General features: G+C 38.9%; 1 protein-coding gene across 10 annotated transcripts in view; it reads right to left on the bottom strand.

Moving 5' to 3' along the window:
* Positions 1-18811, bottom strand: part of MICU1 (mitochondrial calcium uptake 1) — a 240699-nt gene that overhangs the window by 35062 nt on the left and 186826 nt on the right. For all 10 annotated transcript variants that reach the window (XM_027596470.1, XM_027596471.2, XM_027596474.1 and 7 more), the window contains one exon: positions 7497-7634. In XM_027596470.1, coding sequence (XP_027452271.1) covers positions 7497-7634 — 138 coding nt within the window. The remainder of the gene's footprint in view (positions 1-7496; positions 7635-18811) is intronic.

The raw sequence follows: 18811 nt of genomic DNA on the forward strand, positions 1-18811 counted from the left end.
GTTCAACTGGTGAATGGATAAACAAAATGTAGTATATCCATACAATGGAATTCTTTTTACTATATTCAGCAATAAAAACAGTAAGCTATAAATACAAGCAACAACATGGATAAACCTCAAAATATGATGATAAGTAAACGAAGCTAAACACAAAAGACTACATTATTTTATGAATGCATTTATATGAAATGTCCAGAAGAGACAGATCTGTAGAGACAGAAAAAAGATGTCTGGTTGTCTGGGGGCGAGGGCGGAAATGGGGACTGACTGCAAGCTAGCACAGGGGATTTTTTTTCGGGGTGATACAAATATTCTAAAACTGGATGGCAGTGATAACTACATAACTGTAAATTTACTAAAAATCATTGAACTGTTTACTTAAAATGGGTGACTTTTAGGGTCTAAATTATACCTCAATAAAGCTGTTAACAAAATAAAAAGCAGTTGGAGTAGAAAGAGGGGTAAGGGAAATGTAGCTTCCTCTGGAGTCGTCCCTTAACGCCAGGTATCAAATGCTGACAGGCCACGGGTGAGGGTAACACAGGATTACAGGGCAACACACTGTATCACATGATTCCCTTGCCTCGTCTTGTAATCAGTCACAGGAAATCCACCTGCCAGGAATCAATCCCATTGCCTGAGCTCCCTTTATGGCTCGCTGAAAAGATAAAATAGTCTCCTTTCTTCTCTTATATATGCTATGCCTTGCACCAATCTTATCACTTATCATCTACTCAATCTTCTGCTTAGTTTTCTAAAACATTTAATTCTTTTTAGAATTTTAAAAAACATTTAATTATTTTATTTTATTATTTTTTAAAGATTTTATTTATTTATTTAATTGACAGAGAGAGAGAGAGAGAGAGAGAAAGAGCGTGAGAGGGAACACAAGCAGGGGGAGTGGGAGAGGGAGAAGCAGGCTTCCGGTCGAGCAGGGAGCCCGATGCGGGGCTCGATCCCAGGACCCTGGGATCATGACCTGAGCCGAAGGCAGTTGCTTTAATCAACTAAGCCACCTAGGTGTCCCAACATTTAATTATTTTAATATATGAATATTATGAACACTAATACATGAACAGCACAAAACATTCTTCCTTGACCCCTGTCTTCCAGTCTCCTTCCCTATATGTGGTCACTGTCACCAATTTCTTGGGTACCCTTTCAGAGGTGTAACCATGCTGATCTTATTCCAATAAGGCATCTTCCCATTGCAAACCCCAGACTTCTCCTCAACTGTTGCCTGGCAGTGGTGGAAAATTACACCATTTCTATTACTTACATTTCTACATGTATCTAATCGCCCTGAAACATCACTTTCTTCATATGTTCATTCCTCCTACTCACAAAGTATCAGTGATTTCTGTCAACTGGATAAACTCAACTTTTTGCCTAGTACTCAAGGTCCTCCACAAAATGCTTCCATAAATTACCTTTCTAGCCATCTCCCTATACGCCAGGGTCTAGCAACACTGGTTTTCTTGTTTCCCCCAAACCCTTATACTTACTCAAATCATGGAGAATAAGGAGTGGCAATGAATAGGCTCATTAGTAGGAAGATTATGGACTGTGGAATGAGACAGTCCTGGCTTTGAATCCTGGTGCCACCTCTTAAGACCCTGTGTGATCTCAGGCAAATAACTAAGGGTCAGAAAAGTATTTTTTCATCTGAAAAACAGGGATTCTATCCACCAAGCAGATGTGATAATTAGGAAGAAGACAGATAAAATGCCTAGTACTTGGCAAGTACTCAGTAAGAAGTAGGTTGAGTCCTTAGTAAGCTGGCAGGCCCATTACTAGAGAACCAATGGCAATGACTTCATTCAGTTAGGTTCTGAAACACTCTTTTCTCTGGTATGTGTAGGACCTTGAGGGATAGAAAACAGGGGCAAGTATACCTCTCATATACCTTTGAAGTATATGAGACTAATAGCAAGGGCAAACCAGAAATATACTGGGAGAAAAATCCATAAATTCTTTTAATAGTAATTCACAGCTGGGGCGCCTGCGTGGCTCAGTTAAATGTCTGCTTTCAGCTCGGGTCATGATCCCAGGGTCCTGGGATTGAGCCCCACATCGGGCTCCCTGCTCAGCTTCTTCCTCTCCTTCTGCTGCTCCCCCTCTTGTACTCTCTCACTCGCACTCTGTCTCTCAGAGAGTGGATAAATAAAAAATCTTAAAAAAAAATAGTAATTCACAGCCTAGTACTTCTTTGGGGGAAGTACAAGTTTCAAAGCTAATCAGTAAAGCAGAGTTTTAGTCTTTTTAGTTTAATGGCCACACCTCAGGTGTTCTACTACATAGTGACTCTGATGGGCATCTAATAATCGGAATCAAGAGTTTTTCAAGTGCTATGCAGCAATGTTTCTAGAATCTGATATTCCACGATGACTACAATGTGGCTCACCTCTCAAATATCCGTGAAAATAAGTGAATAGGAGAGCCCACATGAATATTATCCACAGATAAGATGCAAAGTTAATAATCTAATAGTTTTATTCTGTTTGGTAAATACCAACCCAGCTTCATAGCTGGTAGCAGTATTAATAAGCATGATAAACACAGAAGGCTGTCGGGGATGGGGATCTAAGAGAAAACACGAAGCAAAAGCAAACTGCTTTAAAACTTTGCTTGTCAAAAATCCTACTCTGCCTTTTTTTTTTTTTTTTTTGGTGCAAAAAGGTGGTTTTATTAAAGCACGGGGACGGGACCCGTGGCAGAAAGAGCTGCTGCCCCGGGGTTGTGAGGGGTGACTGATTATACACTTGGGAGTTGGGGGAGGTAAGGAAAAAGGGAAGTGTCCAAAAGGACATTCATATGCTAAAGAAGACTCTCAGGATACCGAAGGCCTTGCTATTGTCAAGCTAAGGTTGTTTTTCCCTCTAGCTGCCTCCACCTTTCGGAACTCCTCTATAAACCCCCTATATGTTCCCCAACTGACTAATATTGACCCATCTCTACGCCCCTCTTCAGCAGGAAGGAATTACAGATGAGACCTTCTGCCTTCAACAACCTTAAAGATTTAAGGGTCAAAATTGTTCAGGGGGAAATGATGAGGGAGCAGAAGGAAGCTGAGGAGAAAGCCACAAGCTGACACCCTGCAAAATCCTACTCTGTTTTTTTTTTTTTTTAAAGATTTTATTTATTTATTTGAGAGAGAGAGAGAGAGAGAGAGAAACAGCATGAGAGGGGAGAAGGTCAGAGGGAGAAGCAGGCTCCCCGCTGAGCCGGGAGCCCGATGTGGGACTCGATCCCGGGACTCCGGGATCATGACCTGAGCCGAAGGCAGTCGCTTAACCAACTGAGCCACCCAGGCGCCCATCCTACTCTGTTTTTAAGGCCAAGTTCAAGTATCACTGCCAAGAAATCTTAGTCTCTAAAGTTGATTCTAATCTTTCTCATTGGTGCTCCCAAAAGTCTTCAGAGCTTTACCAGGGTACTTAATACATTCACCAATGCATTTGACAAACATTTGCCTATGGACACTCACTGTACTGTGGACATGCAAAGATGAGTAAGACACTGCTCTCAAGAGGCTCAAAATCGAGTGCGTTGCCTTGTATTATAATTATTCATTACCTGCCTCCCAGCACTAGGAATGTTAAGTTCTATGAGGCAGAGACTTGGTTTTGCTCATTATTGCATTCCCAATATTTTTTTGTGTGTATATATTTTTCTTACTCAATTATTACAGACTATATATTTCTTGGGGATAGGCAATGGTTTTTGTTTATCTTTTGTCTTTCTCATAGCACCCGGCTTAGTGTCTTGCACACAGCAATGTCCAACATTGAACTGAATATCCTTTTCAATTCAGCCTTAAGTGGATTTGCTAAATTATTAAAGTTTGCCGCTTCTGCGCTCTTAAGCATAGAGAACCATACCTGTGAATGACATTTATCAAGTCTCAGAAAATTCTGTCTTTCTTTTAATGAGAAGATAATACAGAAGAAGGAAAATGGGCAAATTTTAGGGCTGAGTCAGATTTGCCCTAGATGAATTATTCAAAGGAAAAAGGATATTGAGCAGAATGGGGAAAATCTGGTAGAGGATAAGGACTAATTTTTAAAATAAAGCCCAAACAAAAGATGTTCCCCATTTAAAAGAAAAAAAAAAAGGAAGAAATGAAAACTGCCTTTGTTAAATAAGAAACATAGCAGTTCCTCAGAGCATGAACAGAGTAATTTGTCCAGCATGCCAGGTTCCCCGATCCTTCCAGCTATTACTCAGGGACAAAAGACCTGGAGACACTGATAGAGTGCAGTCCCCTTGAGAGCAGAGGCTAACAAGCTAAGGTGCACATGCGAAATCACCTTGGGAGCCTTTAAGCAACACTGATGCCTGGACCCACCCACTGAGCTTCTGATTTAGTTGGTTTGAAGAGGGCCCCAACAATCACATTTCTCAAAAATTCCCCAAATGATACTGGGCGACCCGGCGTGAGAAGCACTGCTTTGGAGGAAAGGTATGATTCAGGAGAACTCTGCTATAGAAAGGACAAGATCTGGAATAGAAAGCCTTGGATTTCAGTCCAGACTCTGGGTGGGTCATTCATTTCTCTTCCTTTCTGTCTCTAGATTCTCAAAGGCAAAATGAGATCTAACAAGGCTGTTGGAAAGACAGAAAAAGAACAATGTGAAAGGCAGTGAAACACTGTACGGTCATTAAGTGATATGCAAATATTGACTTAATACCGCCACTAGGACGGCCAGTCCTTTAGGTCTGGATTGATAATTTGTGCAGAATCCCACACAGAAAATGATTAATATGAGCCAAATGAAAAGTAACATTTTCAGGTTAACAAATCCAGAGTGGAATAAAAGAAACAATTAGGAGCAGATGGTGATTCCTCTTTAATGAGACATGGTCCTAGAGAGATGGACTGGTAACCTCAAGAGCAAAAGCCCTTCATTAACTTTCATTCTAGTTAACTGCTATGTTCACAAACTTAATCAACATGAGAAGACAATCAATCTCAATCTCCTTGCTAACGCAGCCTGGAAATTCTGGGCCAGAAGTAATTTAGCATTCCAGATTTTTATCTGACAAAATCTGTCCTTTTACTTCACAGCCCTTCTGTAAGGTCTCCAGGTCCTAAATTAAGTCCTGCCAAAGCTACTCTATTCCTTCAAGGGAGATGTCTCCAACACCCAATTTATTGCTTTTAAATATGAATTCATAATAAAACATGAATTAGCCTATTATGATAGATGATTATTTTTAAGGTCAAATAAATGTCTGGGCCAAACTTATTTAAAAATTAGTCTGGTAAAAAGAAAAGAGTGTTTGCTACTGCAAATACTGTGCTTCCAGCATAGGGGCTAAAAACCCACCTAAATATTCGCCTTTAATTTTCAGTAATTACAATTTCTAGCAGATATGAGCTGGGTACTAAGCACTGTAAAAGTTGTCTCTAAGAGAGGGGATTGTTCTCTGTCACTTTCTGTTACTAATGAGTCAGGTCAGTTTCTTTCGTCATGGTGAAGTGGTAATCATTGTCCAGGGGAAAGGGTAATGGGCTGAGAATGACAAGATCTGTCATTGTGGGGGGTGTGTGTGTGTGTGTGTGAGAGAGAGAGAGAGAGAGAGAGAGAGAGAGAGAGAGAGAGAGATCGTTAAGAGGTATGCCTCTTCACTGATCTCTGCTTCAGTATGTCCAACCCACACGCTGGCAAAACCCCAGAGGCTGAATCAGTTCTGCCATCTGCCCCCTCCTGCACCAGGTACAGCTGGTGTGCAAAGCTATCTGAGAGCAGTGTTGACTGGTGCCCCTGCAAACTCACAGTTTCCAATCACAGTGCTGCTCAAAAAATGCTCCATCATCTCTTCCTGAATTCTCTAGTAATCTTAATCAATCTTTTGGCTTCTATGTTTGCTCCTTTCCAAACTATTTTTCATAAAACAGCCAGAGTCATTTATTTAAACATACATACAAATATACAAGCATTTCACTGCTCACGGCCCTTTAATAGCTTCCCATCCCACTGTGAACATAACATAAACTCCTTCCATGCACGTGCTGGCTCCCATCTCCCTCTCAGACCTCATCTCGGGCCATTCTCCCCCTTGCTAGTATGCTTCAACCACAACAGTCCCCTCTCAGTTCCTGACAAGTGCTAGATCTTTGTGTTTTCTGTCTCTTACGGACTCAATGTGTCCCCCCGATGATGAAACTTATACATACACTGAAGCCCTAACCCCCAGTGTGGCTGTATTAGGAGGTGGGGTCTCCAAGCAAATAACCAAGGTTAAATGAGGTCAGAAGGGTGGGGCCCTGAATGGACAGGATTACTGTCCTTATAGGAGGACGCAGCAGAGAGCTAGTGTGCATGTGTGCTTTCCGGCTCTTGCTCTCTCGTGCTCCCTCTTTCTGTCTCTCACCATGCAAACAACCAAGGAAAGGCCATGTGAGGCTATAGTAAGAAGGCAGCTGTCCAAAGGCCAGGAAGAGAGCCCTCATTAGAAATTTAATTTGCCTGCACCTTGATCATGGACGTCTGGCCTCCAGAACTGTGAGAAAATAAATTTCTGTTGTTGAAGCCACCCAGTCTGTGCTGTATTGTGGTAGCGGCCCACGCTGACTAATACACTGCCTCAGAGTTTTGGACATATTCTATTTCCTCTTTCTGGAGCCCCTCCTTCCCTCGTCGTCATTTTCTTCCTCTCTTCTCTTTCTCAACTTCCTTACTTCCCATTGTAATGTGTCATCCACTCTAATAAAACCGCTCCCAAAGGTCATCAATTATTACCATTTTTACCAAAGCCAATGGATGTTTATCATCTTACTTTACCGGACCCTCTCTGTCCCATGTGACACTGCAGGCCCCTCTTGTCCTGCACCCTCGACTTCCTTGGCTTCAGTTGCTCTACTTTCTCTGTTTCCTTCCTGTGCCATTTAAATGTTCATGTTCCACTCTATTTTTTCTTTGGCCAAAAAAGGGCACTTCTTACTTCTTTCCTGTATAACACTCTTCTGACTGAATCGCATGGGTTCTCATGGCTTTAACTTGAATAATGTGCTGATGATTCCCAAACCCATCTCAGTCATCTGAAGCAGAAGTGAATATCCAAGTGCCTGCTAATCATCTCTAACTGGATAGTCTACAGGCACCTTAAATCAAGATATCTGTAACTAAACTCTTTATCTTCCTCTGTAAACCAGTCTCTCTTTTTAATTTTTCTCCAGAGAGACTTTCTGAAAAAAATTTTTTTTTTTTAGTAAGTTCTAGGTCTGGTGGGGGGCCTTGAACTCACAACCCTGAGACCAAGAGCGGCATGCTCAACCAACTGAACCAGACAGGCATCCCGTTTAATTTCTCAATCTTAGTCCATGGTGCCACTCTTCGTCTGAACAAGAAACCTAAGGGCTTATTCTGGGCTCTCCCTTCTTCCTCATCCACTGCTCATGTTTTTTCATGTAGCAGAGATGAATTGGTACCTTTGCAATATAACCATACCTTCCCATGGTTCCTTTTCTTCCTATAAACAAAGATACCTACCTTTCCGTCTTTGAAGTGCTTCTTGAGCTGCTTTTGCATGGCGGTCAACTTCTTGGACTGCACCCCACTGTAGGCCAGCAGCATGCCACCAAACTGCCTCTCGGTAATTTTCCCATCCACAGGGTCATGGCGTTCGAACTGGGAGAGAAAACAGAGTGTTCATGGGGTCAAATGCAAAGTATTTTGACACAGAATGTGGAATGATCAACTGTGCTGGATGGAAGAAAATAGTTGATGGCCACCGAGACTGTATTTTTGAACTGTAATTCTAAGATTTGAAAAAATTAATCAGAAACAGAAGATCTGGGTTCTTATTCCAGCTTTGTCACTAACTATTTATGACTTTAGGAAAGTCACCCAACTACTCTGGGCCTCAATATTCTCATGGATAAAACAGAGCTGCTATAACACCTCATACCTTACAGAGCAGGAGCATCCTTGTGGGGATAAAAACAATGTTAAAATTCCATTCCAATTCATGAGTAATATCATTGGTAATAAGTGTTCTCTGGATCATCCATGTCCCTGCTACTCAGAAATAACTTAAAAGCTAATTATCGCCCCCTGCCAGTACTTATTATAATCAACAAGGAATGACAAAGAAGGGGGCTCATCAGTGCAGGATGCCTTAATTAGAAGATGAGCACCCAGTGCTAGAGGTGAGGGGGGCCCATGCAGAAGCCCCTCACAGTGGTAAGGAGATGCTCTCAGACAGTGGGGAATATGCCAGAAACTAGAAGTTAATGACGGATGTCTATGGAAGTCAAAGACACAAAACTCCTAAACAACTTACACAAAACCTGCAATTATGTGCTGTTAGAAATGAATGGGAAGGGGTGCCTGGTGGCTCAGTCGTTAAGCTTTTGCCTTCGGCCCGCGGGAGGCCTGCTTCTCCCTCTCCCACTCCCCCTGCTTGTGTTCCTGCTCTCACTGTCTCTCTCTGTCAAATAAATAAAATCTAAAAAAAAAAGTTCACACAGGCTCTTAAAAAAAAAAAAAAGAAATGAATGGGAATGGGAACATGATAAATCAGAACTTAGAAGGTATGGCCAAAGGTGATCTTCCAACTGCCCAAAATGTCCCTATAAAACTTCAGTTGGCCTAATCAAAAAAAAAAAAAAATCCTAACACACAAAATTAGAAATGACAGATCATAAAAAAAAAGTGTATACAACAAAAAAACACTGAAGATGAATTCACTTTATAATTTTAGGCTATGAACTTTTTCTTAAGAAAAATACTAATTACCCTCTCCAATTGAGTCAAGAAGTAGAAAATCTGAACAGGCCAATTACCATTAAAAAAACACTATGAAAAAAAGCTAATTATAAATTTGATCAACTGTATATTTATAAAGTATCAATTCCTCAATCTGTACTTAATATTATACACTCACACCTTTAAGGATTTAAAAGAAAAGTAATGCATTTTCAGGTTTCCCCCAAAATGGTAATCAAATGCTAAGACATCAATAGAGCTTGAAAAAAATGCCTAGTGCAGGATGCCTTAATTAGACATGCTTCTTTACCACAAAACTACTGAAAAATCATCAAATACATTTAAATATGCAGATAAAAAGGTTAAGTAGAAAGAATTTCTAGTTAATTTCAGTAATATTAGAAAACTAAGATTTTCATTTAAAAATGGAGATAGGAAGGGGTGCCTGGGTGGCTCAGTCAGTTAAGCGTCCAACTCTTGGATTCAGCTCAGGTCATGATCTCAGGGTCCTGAGATCGGGCCTGAGTCAGGATCTGTGCTGGGTGTGGAGCCTGCTCGGAATTCTCTCCCTCTCCCTCTGCCCCTCCCTACCCTCTTAAAAAAAAAGGAGACAGGAAAGTTATTTCAGCGCCAACTGCAGTGTTAATGATACTTACAAATGCATAAGTAACAAAATGGCTAAAGATGAGCCCAGCAACCAATTAGAAAGCAAAAACAATCTGAAGATGGTGAAATATCCCCACAGATCTATTGGAAAGTAACAATTACCAGGAAATTTTAAGATTCTTATGTGACAGAGCATAACCCTGTTCTCATAAGAGGGGTATAGAAAGACATATGACATCACTAAGTAAGGTATGTCAACAAACATTTCCAGAATGTCTACTAGTTATCTAGCACTGTGTTAGTCATTGTGGAGTACAGGAAGAAGGAGAAGATTGTTTCTGTCCTCAGGAACTTCACCATCTAGTAGGGAGATAAGACAACATGAGACACAAAATAAGGAAGTATGTAGTCCAGAGTGAAATGCTCTTTTCTTATTTCCTCAGCGTGGTAAGTTGATATACACTCATACCCTCCCTAGTGAGACTGTATCAGTGAGCAGGACACAAGAACTACATTTTAACAGCAACCATTTACTAAGCATGTACTATGGTCCAGGAACTTTGCCCATACATCCCTTCATTTAATCACTTAACACTATGGAGTAGGTATTATCAGCTCCATTCTACAGAAGAGAAAACCGAGGCAACAGGAAGTTCCATGTGGTAGAGTTGGGACTCTAACTTAGCTCTGTCTGAATCCAAAGACTGTATCTCAATATCACTGTTTCATCCTTCTAAGCAAGGGTACATATTCATTCTATGGGATGGCAATGCATTGTTTTATTTTTTTTTTAAGATTTTGTTTATTTATTTGACAGAGAGACACAGCGAGAGAGGGAACACAAGCAGGGGGAGTGGGAGAGGGAGAAGCAGGCTTCCCGCGGAGCAGGGTGCCTGATGTGGGGCTCGATCCTAGGATCATGACCTGAGCCGAAGGCAGAAGCTTAACGACTGAGCCACCCAGGCGCCTGGCGCTGCATTGTTTTAGATAAACTAACACAGCCATGGGGCTTAGTCATATTTAAAACTATTGAGAAACTGCCCTTGAAGCAAAACTTCAAAACTATTTCCAAAAAAATCAACATCATCAATATTAAGTGAAGCCCTCTTTTTTATTAACTCAACTACTCAATGCTTCATTTTTGTTACCTCATCACTTCTATAGAGCTGATTAATTTTTTGATTAATTTTTGATATCAAAAGTTTTCAGGATTCAGTTTAAGTTTGACTTATGGTTCAATTTACCACCCTGAAACAAAACAGAGGATTGATAAGATTTCTGCAAGTGGGAATACTTTCTGCAATGTTTACATCAGATTTTCAGTGAAAGGTGGTACCCAGGCAGAAGCTGGAGATGCCCAGGTCACCAAGGGGCTTTGAGAGGCAAGAGAAACAAAGCTGTGGTCCCTGCTCCCCGAGGCAGGCTTTAACAATTTAGGGTGCTCATTTTACCTTTATCTGGGAGATCCGACAACTCTGGAGCAATTCCATATATTTGAATTAGATGAGTCTGAGGTTTTATCCTACATGACAGACTCAAGGGTGAAAAGCTTCTTGTTTATAAAGTTGGCAGCAGCAGCTTGCTCCAGGGCTTATGAAAAGCCTGTATTCATCTGCTCTCCCCCGAAAGGGCATAAAGCTTCAACTCTGTGATTTTCAAAGACAGTAAAGACCATTTCCAGGAGATATTTTCGAGTAACAATTCTAATGCTCAAATTAATATTTTTATTAATGTTCTTTTGAGAACTCAGACTTGACTTTGGGCAACGGGTTCTATTATTGTCATTATTTTTGTGTGGCTGGAACCTGAAAGGGCCTAAAAACTAGAAAATTCAGCTCCATCAAGTATGGCCCACTTCAAAGTTACTACCTCCTCTTAATTTGGTTTCGGACAGCACCTCTCCTTTTAGGTTTTTAGGCTCCTCTGAGGCAAGACTGCCTTATTTCTGAGGTTAACTTTTCAGTCTGATAGTCAAAACCAAGAAGATAACAAGACTGATGATGCTGGAGGAGGTGGGAGAGTGTGGTTTCTCTTTACATACGAAACTAGCTTGAACTAATGTGCCATTCATTCAACATTTATTAGCTGAAGACCCCCTATGCTGAGGCTAGGGACCTCCAAGGGCAATTCCTCAAGGACCTTCATTCGGGGTTCTTTTTCACAGGCTATCGCTAGACACCACGTGGCTCTCAGGATGAACTGTGTATCTTAAGCCTGTAAAATCCTGTGGGTGCAGCTCCTGGAGCACGGTGTGTATGTAATCCCCCAGATCATGAGACTGTCTTTTGGAAGACAGGTTATTACAAAATTATCACAATGCAGAGAGATTCCAACTGTGTATCTGGAAGCAATTCAAATGACTAGCTTGCATTTTACTTAGTCAAACATTGTTGGAGCCTCTTACGTTCCACTGCAATAAGAAATTCCAATCTATTTGGTCCTGTGGCACAGAACGTGTGCATTCCAGCACACCATCCACCATTTGTATTGCTTTTCTGTCTAGGAAGAGAGCTGAACAGCCTCACATTTTCTCTTCCATAGCCACTGACACTTTCTAAAATGGATACAAGCTGGCAGCTCCCTGTAATTCCCTAGGGGGTTGCAAAGAGGGGCCAGAGAAGAGGAGCCAGAAAACTGTCTACAAGATTTTTCCTGGCTTTCTTTCCATATTATGCCTCTTATTTCCACCCCTGCCCCTTGTGGAGAGAAGGAATAGCCTTTTGGAAGGACAGATGGTCTATAGATCTAGATGAAATGATTTAAGGAATATGGGAAGCCAGAAAGAGAAGAAAATATGTATTATGAACAAAGGCCAAGAAAAAAAAAGATTTAAAAAATCATAAAAGGAAAAGGAAATCAGTACCTGCAAGTGGATCTTAATTTATTAAAGACATTCAACATTAATGTATTTCAACAAATGTAAACTTCAACCTTATTCTCTTTCATACAGTTATCTTTCAGGAGATTTTATCTATCTCCTACAGTAAATCCTGCCCTTATACAAGTATTTCACAATGATCATTTTCTTGATAGGCTTATTCTAGTTTCTGAACTGCACAATGCAATTAATATAGAGTAATCTTAAGCCACTGACCTGAATACATCTATTTTCAACATGACAGTGTTTGTCTTTTGATTCTTTTTTTTTTTTAATTTAAGTAATCTCTATGCCCGAGGTGGGGCTTGAACTCATGAGATCAACAGTGATCTCAGATCCCTGATCAACAGTCACATGCTCTAACTGACTGATCCAGACAGATGTCCCGAGTATTTGTCTTTTGAGATCTTCACCATACCACTGCAGCAACTACCAGGAGTCTCAGGACAACTGTCTGTTATGCCGATGAAAAGGAAAAATAATGACAGGCCATGTTCTCTACTGCAAACCCACTCAGTGAGCATGACATACACACTTCACAGCTTGAATGGGAAATCTGTTTCTATAGTTGGCAGAGGACATCAGAGAGCCTCAGGTCAAACTGCCTGGAGCCTAAATTTTCTTGATCATTAAATATAAGATGCATCTTCACTGTCAACACTAATATCACACCAAACTAAACTGCTGAACTTTTCTACTTCAAAACCAAGGATACTTTCCATTTTAAAATTATTTTTAAGTCCAGGGTGGTGATCAAATGAAGTGACTAAATGGCATGAGTATCAATCACGTAGTTAGACCAGAAGAAGGTTAACTTTTCAGTCTGATAGTCAAAACCAGTTAGATAACAAGACTGATGTATAAACTTTTTACAGGATAGTAAAAACCAGGGTATACTTGACTGAGGGTGTCAGGGAAAAAACATTTTAGATCTGGAACAAGGGGTTTCAAGGTATGGTAAGTTTTGGTTTCATTCTATGAAAGGTAATACATTAAAGTGAATGAGAACAAGGGCTTTAGAACCAGCAAGGCCTGGGTTGAACCCATACTTGCTGCTGTGACTTTAGCTAAGTGGCTTACTCCCTCTAAGGCTTCAAAATCTTCCCACCAAAAAAATGGAGATAATATTCACAAGCTCAAAGTGTTGTGAGGACTAAGTGAGGTATTATATGTAAAGAAATGAGCACAGAGTTTGGTGCATAGTTAACAGTCAATCAATGTAGCAATTAATACTTTTATCACCATGATATCACTTCCCAGGAAGCTAAAAGCTTCAATTGATTATTCTGCTCTTAGCAGGTGTTAACTAAGTTCAATTACTATTTTTCATTGTTCTTTTCATAATTGCTTTTGGTCAGTCTTTGATTGCAGAATATTACTTTTACATTTGGAAAGCAGAAAACGTAAATGCAACAAATTTTATTTATTATTCAACACATTAGAATGATTTCAAGATTAGACTACTTAACAGTTGGATGAAGCAGAACATCACTTAACAAATCCTATATCCTGGTCATCTATTACCAGACAGAAAACGTGCATAACGGATGTGCCTGATAAATATGTATTGAGTGAGCACTGACAGAATACCAGAAAACTAAGTCACAACACCGTCCTACTGTTGAGAGAATTTCCTACCTGAGACAAGGGTGACCTTTCCATTTCTCCCATGATGGTATCTACTTCCATGACACTGTTTTCTGTAAGAACACTTTTTTTTTTTTTAAGATATTTATTTATTTATTAGAGAGAGAGAGCGCAACGCACGTGCAGGGGGAAGGAGCAGAGGGAGAGGAAGCAGACTCAGACTTTCCACTGAGCAGGGAGTCCACGACCCTGAGATCATGACCTGAGCTGAAGGCAGATGCTTAACCAACTGAGCCACCCTTGAGAATGTCATTCATTATGGCTAATCAGTAACTTATGTGAGTGATTACTACCTGGTAGGTGCTGTCCTGGGAACTTACCTTACGTAATCCTCACAACACTCTATAACAGGTACTGTTATTATTCTATTTTACTGGGGACGAAACACAGGCAGAGAGAATGTAAGTAACTTGCCTGCACAGTTAATCTGGGGAGAAATTTCTCTCTGATCTCAATCAGAACAGTTGATTTGCTCTTATCTTAAGTGCACCATGATCATCTTTCCCTTTTTATCCTGGTTATTGGAAGCTTGGAGTAAAATTTGTGGCCTACCTCTAATAAGAACAGGAGACTTTATAATTTATATTGTTCATAATAACCTTACTCCTGGCTTCCTCTTACCTTCTTCTTTTAACTTTCACTTCTCAGCAAGTTTTAATTAACTTTTATCTCACTTAATGTATTTTTTAAGACCTTTTAAAGTCCTTTCTTGGGGAACCTGGCTAGATCACGTGGTAGAGCATGTGACTCTTAATCTCAGAGTTGTGAGTTTGAGCCCTAGTTGAGTGTAGATTACTTAAAAAAATAAAATCTTTAAAAAAAATCCTTTTTTGAACAAGGCAAGATATAAAAAAATGGTGTTGATATCTAGGTTTTTTCAGTTTGGGGTCACAATAAATACCACCATTGGGATAAACTTTTTCTGCACTTATTTTTTCATTATTGCTTTTGGATTGATCTCTAAAAATGGAATTATGAAACAAGACTCTATAAGCTCTTTAAAATTTATTATGAGATATTTGATATATACAATAATATACATAATAGACAAGTTATGAAAATAATAATAATAATAATAATAATAATAAACACCACGAATCTCCCACTTAACCTGAGAGAGGAAGAATTAGCACAATGTGGAAGCTCATCTCCCTCCCTCCTATAAGAGGTAACTACCATCTGGATTTCTTTTTCTGTAGTTCTTTTTTTTAGTTTAAAATACATTTGTGTCCCTAAACAATATATTATTTCTGCTTGCTTCTGTACTTCACAAAATGGTATCTTAGTGAGTGTATTCTTTCATAATTTGTTTTTTTCAGTGCTATATTTTTTCAGTGTTATGTTTCTAAGACTCATCAATGTTGATACATTTACATGTACTTCTTTCAGTTTTACTGTTATAGATTTCTATTGTTTGAAAGTACTACTATCTGTTTTCCTACAAATGAATATCTGAATTATTATCAGCTTTTTTGCTTGTTTGAACAATGCTATTATGAATATTCTTCTATCAATGTTTGTGAAACATGAACAAGAGTCCCTAGTCTAGGGTATAGATCTAGAAAGGGAACTGCTGGCTTATGACTATCCAATTATTATATTTATTTTTAAAATATTTATTTTATATATTATGTTTTATATTATTTTGGTCACATTGTTTTTGGTCTCCATGCATTACATATGATATTGCAAAATATATTTTATATATTATTATTTATCATATATTTATTATTATAAAATATCAAAAGAATCTCCAATACTTTTATCAGCTATATATAAGAGCTCCCATTGCTTCTCATCTTCAGCACTTGGTATTGTCAGACTTTTTATTTTTTGCCAATCTAGTGTGTTGAAAAGTGGTAAGGATAAACTCTTTAATGCTCTTGATTCATATTACCAAATTAATTTCCAGGAAGATATTTCAATTTACAGTCCCAGTAGTATATAAGAATACCTATTTCTCAGTACACTTAACAATATCAAGTATGATAATAATAAAAAAATCATAGCTAGGGGGAAAATGGTAACTTTTTTTTTTAATTTTATTTATTTGACAGAGAGAGGCACAGCGAGAGAGGGAACACAAGCAGAGGGACCAGTAGAGGGAGAAGCAGGTTTCCTGACAAGCAGGGAGACCGATGTGGGGCTCGATCCCAGAATCCTGGGATCATGACCTGAGCCGAAGGCAGACCTTAACGATTGAGCCACCCAGGCACCCAAATGGTAACTTTTTTTAAAGATTTTATTTATTTGAGATACAGAGAGACAGAATGAGTTGGGGGGAGGGGCAGAGGGAGAAGCAGACTTCCGGCTAAGCCAGGAGCCCAAAGCAGGGCTCAATCCCAGGACCGTGAGATCATGACCTGAGCCGAACCCATGCATCCCAAATGGTAACTTATTTTAATGAATATTTCTCTGATTACTAGTGAGGCTGACCATTTTTCTAACACGTGGATTGGCCATTTCTATTTCTTCCTTTGAATTTTTTGTGTATGTTCTTTGCCTATTTTTTTTAGTAGAAATGCTCATATTTGTCATTAATTTATAAGATTAAAAGTATTTGCCCTTTATTAATTAATATAGTTTTGTCTAAGTTTGTTTTATGCATAGAAGTTTTATTTTTTATTATTTTTTTAATGCATAGAAGTTTTAAATCTTTATTGCAGTGAAATGCATGGATCTTTTTCTTTATGAATTGCTTTGCTGGTTTAAATCTAGCAGCTCAGGTCATGATCCCAGAGTACTGGGATCGAGTCCTACATCGGGCTCCCCCTTCTCTGTGGGGAGCCTGCTTCTCCCTCTGCCTCTGCATGCCACTCCCCCTGCTTGTGCTCACTCTGTCTCTCTCTCTCTCTGTCAAATAAATAAAAATATTAAAAAAATAAAAAATAAAAAAAATAAATCTAGCAACTCTTTCCTTGTGAGATAAGAGGCTAAGTATTGACTTATGGTTTCTTCATTTAAAAAAAAAAAGAAAACAGGGGTGCCTGGATGGCACAGTCGGTTGACCATCTGACTCTTGGTTTCAGCTCAGATCGTGATCTCAGGGTGATGAGATCAGGGTGATGAGACTGAGGCCCACGTTGGGCTTTGTGCTCAGCATAGAATCTGCTTGAGATTTTCTCTCCCTCTGCCCTTCCCGCTCATACTCTCTCTCTAAAATAAGTAAATAAATCTTAAAAAAAAAAAAAGGGACAAGAGAAAACATAGCAAGATATTAAAACACCTCTCTCAATACCAACTAAAGTGATTAAATCCTCAGAACAAAAAAGGAGATTATCAGCTAAGTTCATTTTAAAAAGTCCTCCAGTCTGCTGACTTTGAAACTAGTCTGAATGTTTGGGAATTTAGACTAACATGGGGTTAAGTTTAAGCCTAATAATTTCAAGTAAATTCAGTCCAGTTAACTTCCTTTGTTTTGTTTTATTTAAAGGTATATAACCGAATATTGAACAAAGGAGAAAGCAGGAAAAAAATCATAGTTCAGCTCCAAAGAAAAGAAGGCATAAAAGGGCTAGTACACTTACTTGAAAAAATTTCTTAGATAGTTAAAGAATAATCCATACTCTATCATTCACAATAGCAAACATTTATATAGCACTTATTATGTGTCAGACCCTGTTCCAAGTGCTTCCCGTACATGAACTCACATGGCATTTTAAATTACCCAAAATTTGTGTGTTTATTTTTCCCTAACACTTTGATCAATACCAACAAGAGACTCTGGCAAAATTAACTGCTCTTTAATATTCCAATCATTCTACGAAATTAATGTTTCCACATGGAATTGTTATATAGGATTAGTCTCAAATTATTTTTTCCTTTAAGATAACTCTTTCAGCAAGCAGGTCTTACCATACCCAATTTCTGCTTTCAAATAACCATTTTATTCTAAATCACAGCAACAGAAAAAGAAATCTGTCTTGTGTGAATATATTCCTTTGAGAGTTGAGGCTCAGCATTATTCAGAGTTCAAGGACATTCTTCTTTTCATATGAGATCATAAGAGTTTTGGAGACAATATGACTGTTGCAAAAAAATATAAATGCTCCAATTTTAGGAGATAAGAACCAAGGACGAATTGTAGTAGGAAAGCAAACTGCTGTTTTCTTTCACTGCATGTCAATGTTTTCCTCTGACTTCATCATTTCTGTAGATAGCTCTCTGGGATCTACTGTCAAGGTGAAAAGTACATTTTTTCATACCGTTTTTGTCCTAGCATTGCTGACAGCATGTCAGCATTCCTAAGAGAGTTGGAGATTTAGCTTGTTCATTAGTTAACACTTAATGACCACTCTACAAGGCTTGATGTGCTGACTTTACCTAAAGGTGTGGCAAACTGTGGAAGGCAGCAGCCAGTGTGAAAAGCTGTTAAAAAATAATGACAGTTAAGATAAAACAATTTACTTTGGCCTTGGTGTATTCACAGGTGATCACTTCCTCATCATAGTGAGTGACTGAATAAAGAAAAAGAAGTCTCAGTAAAATACCAGCAAATCAAATCTAGCAACATATAAAAAGGATTATACACTATGACCAAGTGGAATTTATCCCATAAATGAAAGGGTAGTTTAACACCTGAAAATCAATTAATGTAAGATATCATATCAATAAAGATACAAAAATTGCATGATCCAAGAAGAAAAAAAAATGAAAAACTATAAAACCAAATCAAGTACTTCTTAATAGCAATCTTGGGGAGAGAGGCACCAATTTCTTCATGTTACCATTTTCATAGGAGAATATGGGTAATTTCTCCCATTACTATAACGGGAGAAAACTCTCTAAGTCAGTAGGCAGTAATCACTGGCAAATGATCAGAATATCAAAACTTGCATAACAGAGGCAAGGAGGATATTAATTTTTAGTGGGCCCCAGCATGATGTAAATTAGCCATCAACTCACTAAAATATGCAACATGTCCCCCAAGCTGTGATGATCATGTGCCTAATGCTTTTTCATAGCA

Source organism: Zalophus californianus, chromosome 15 (genome assembly GCF_009762305.2).
Source record: "Zalophus californianus isolate mZalCal1 chromosome 15, mZalCal1.pri.v2, whole genome shotgun sequence".
Lineage (NCBI taxonomy): Eukaryota > Metazoa > Chordata > Mammalia > Carnivora > Otariidae > Zalophus > Zalophus californianus.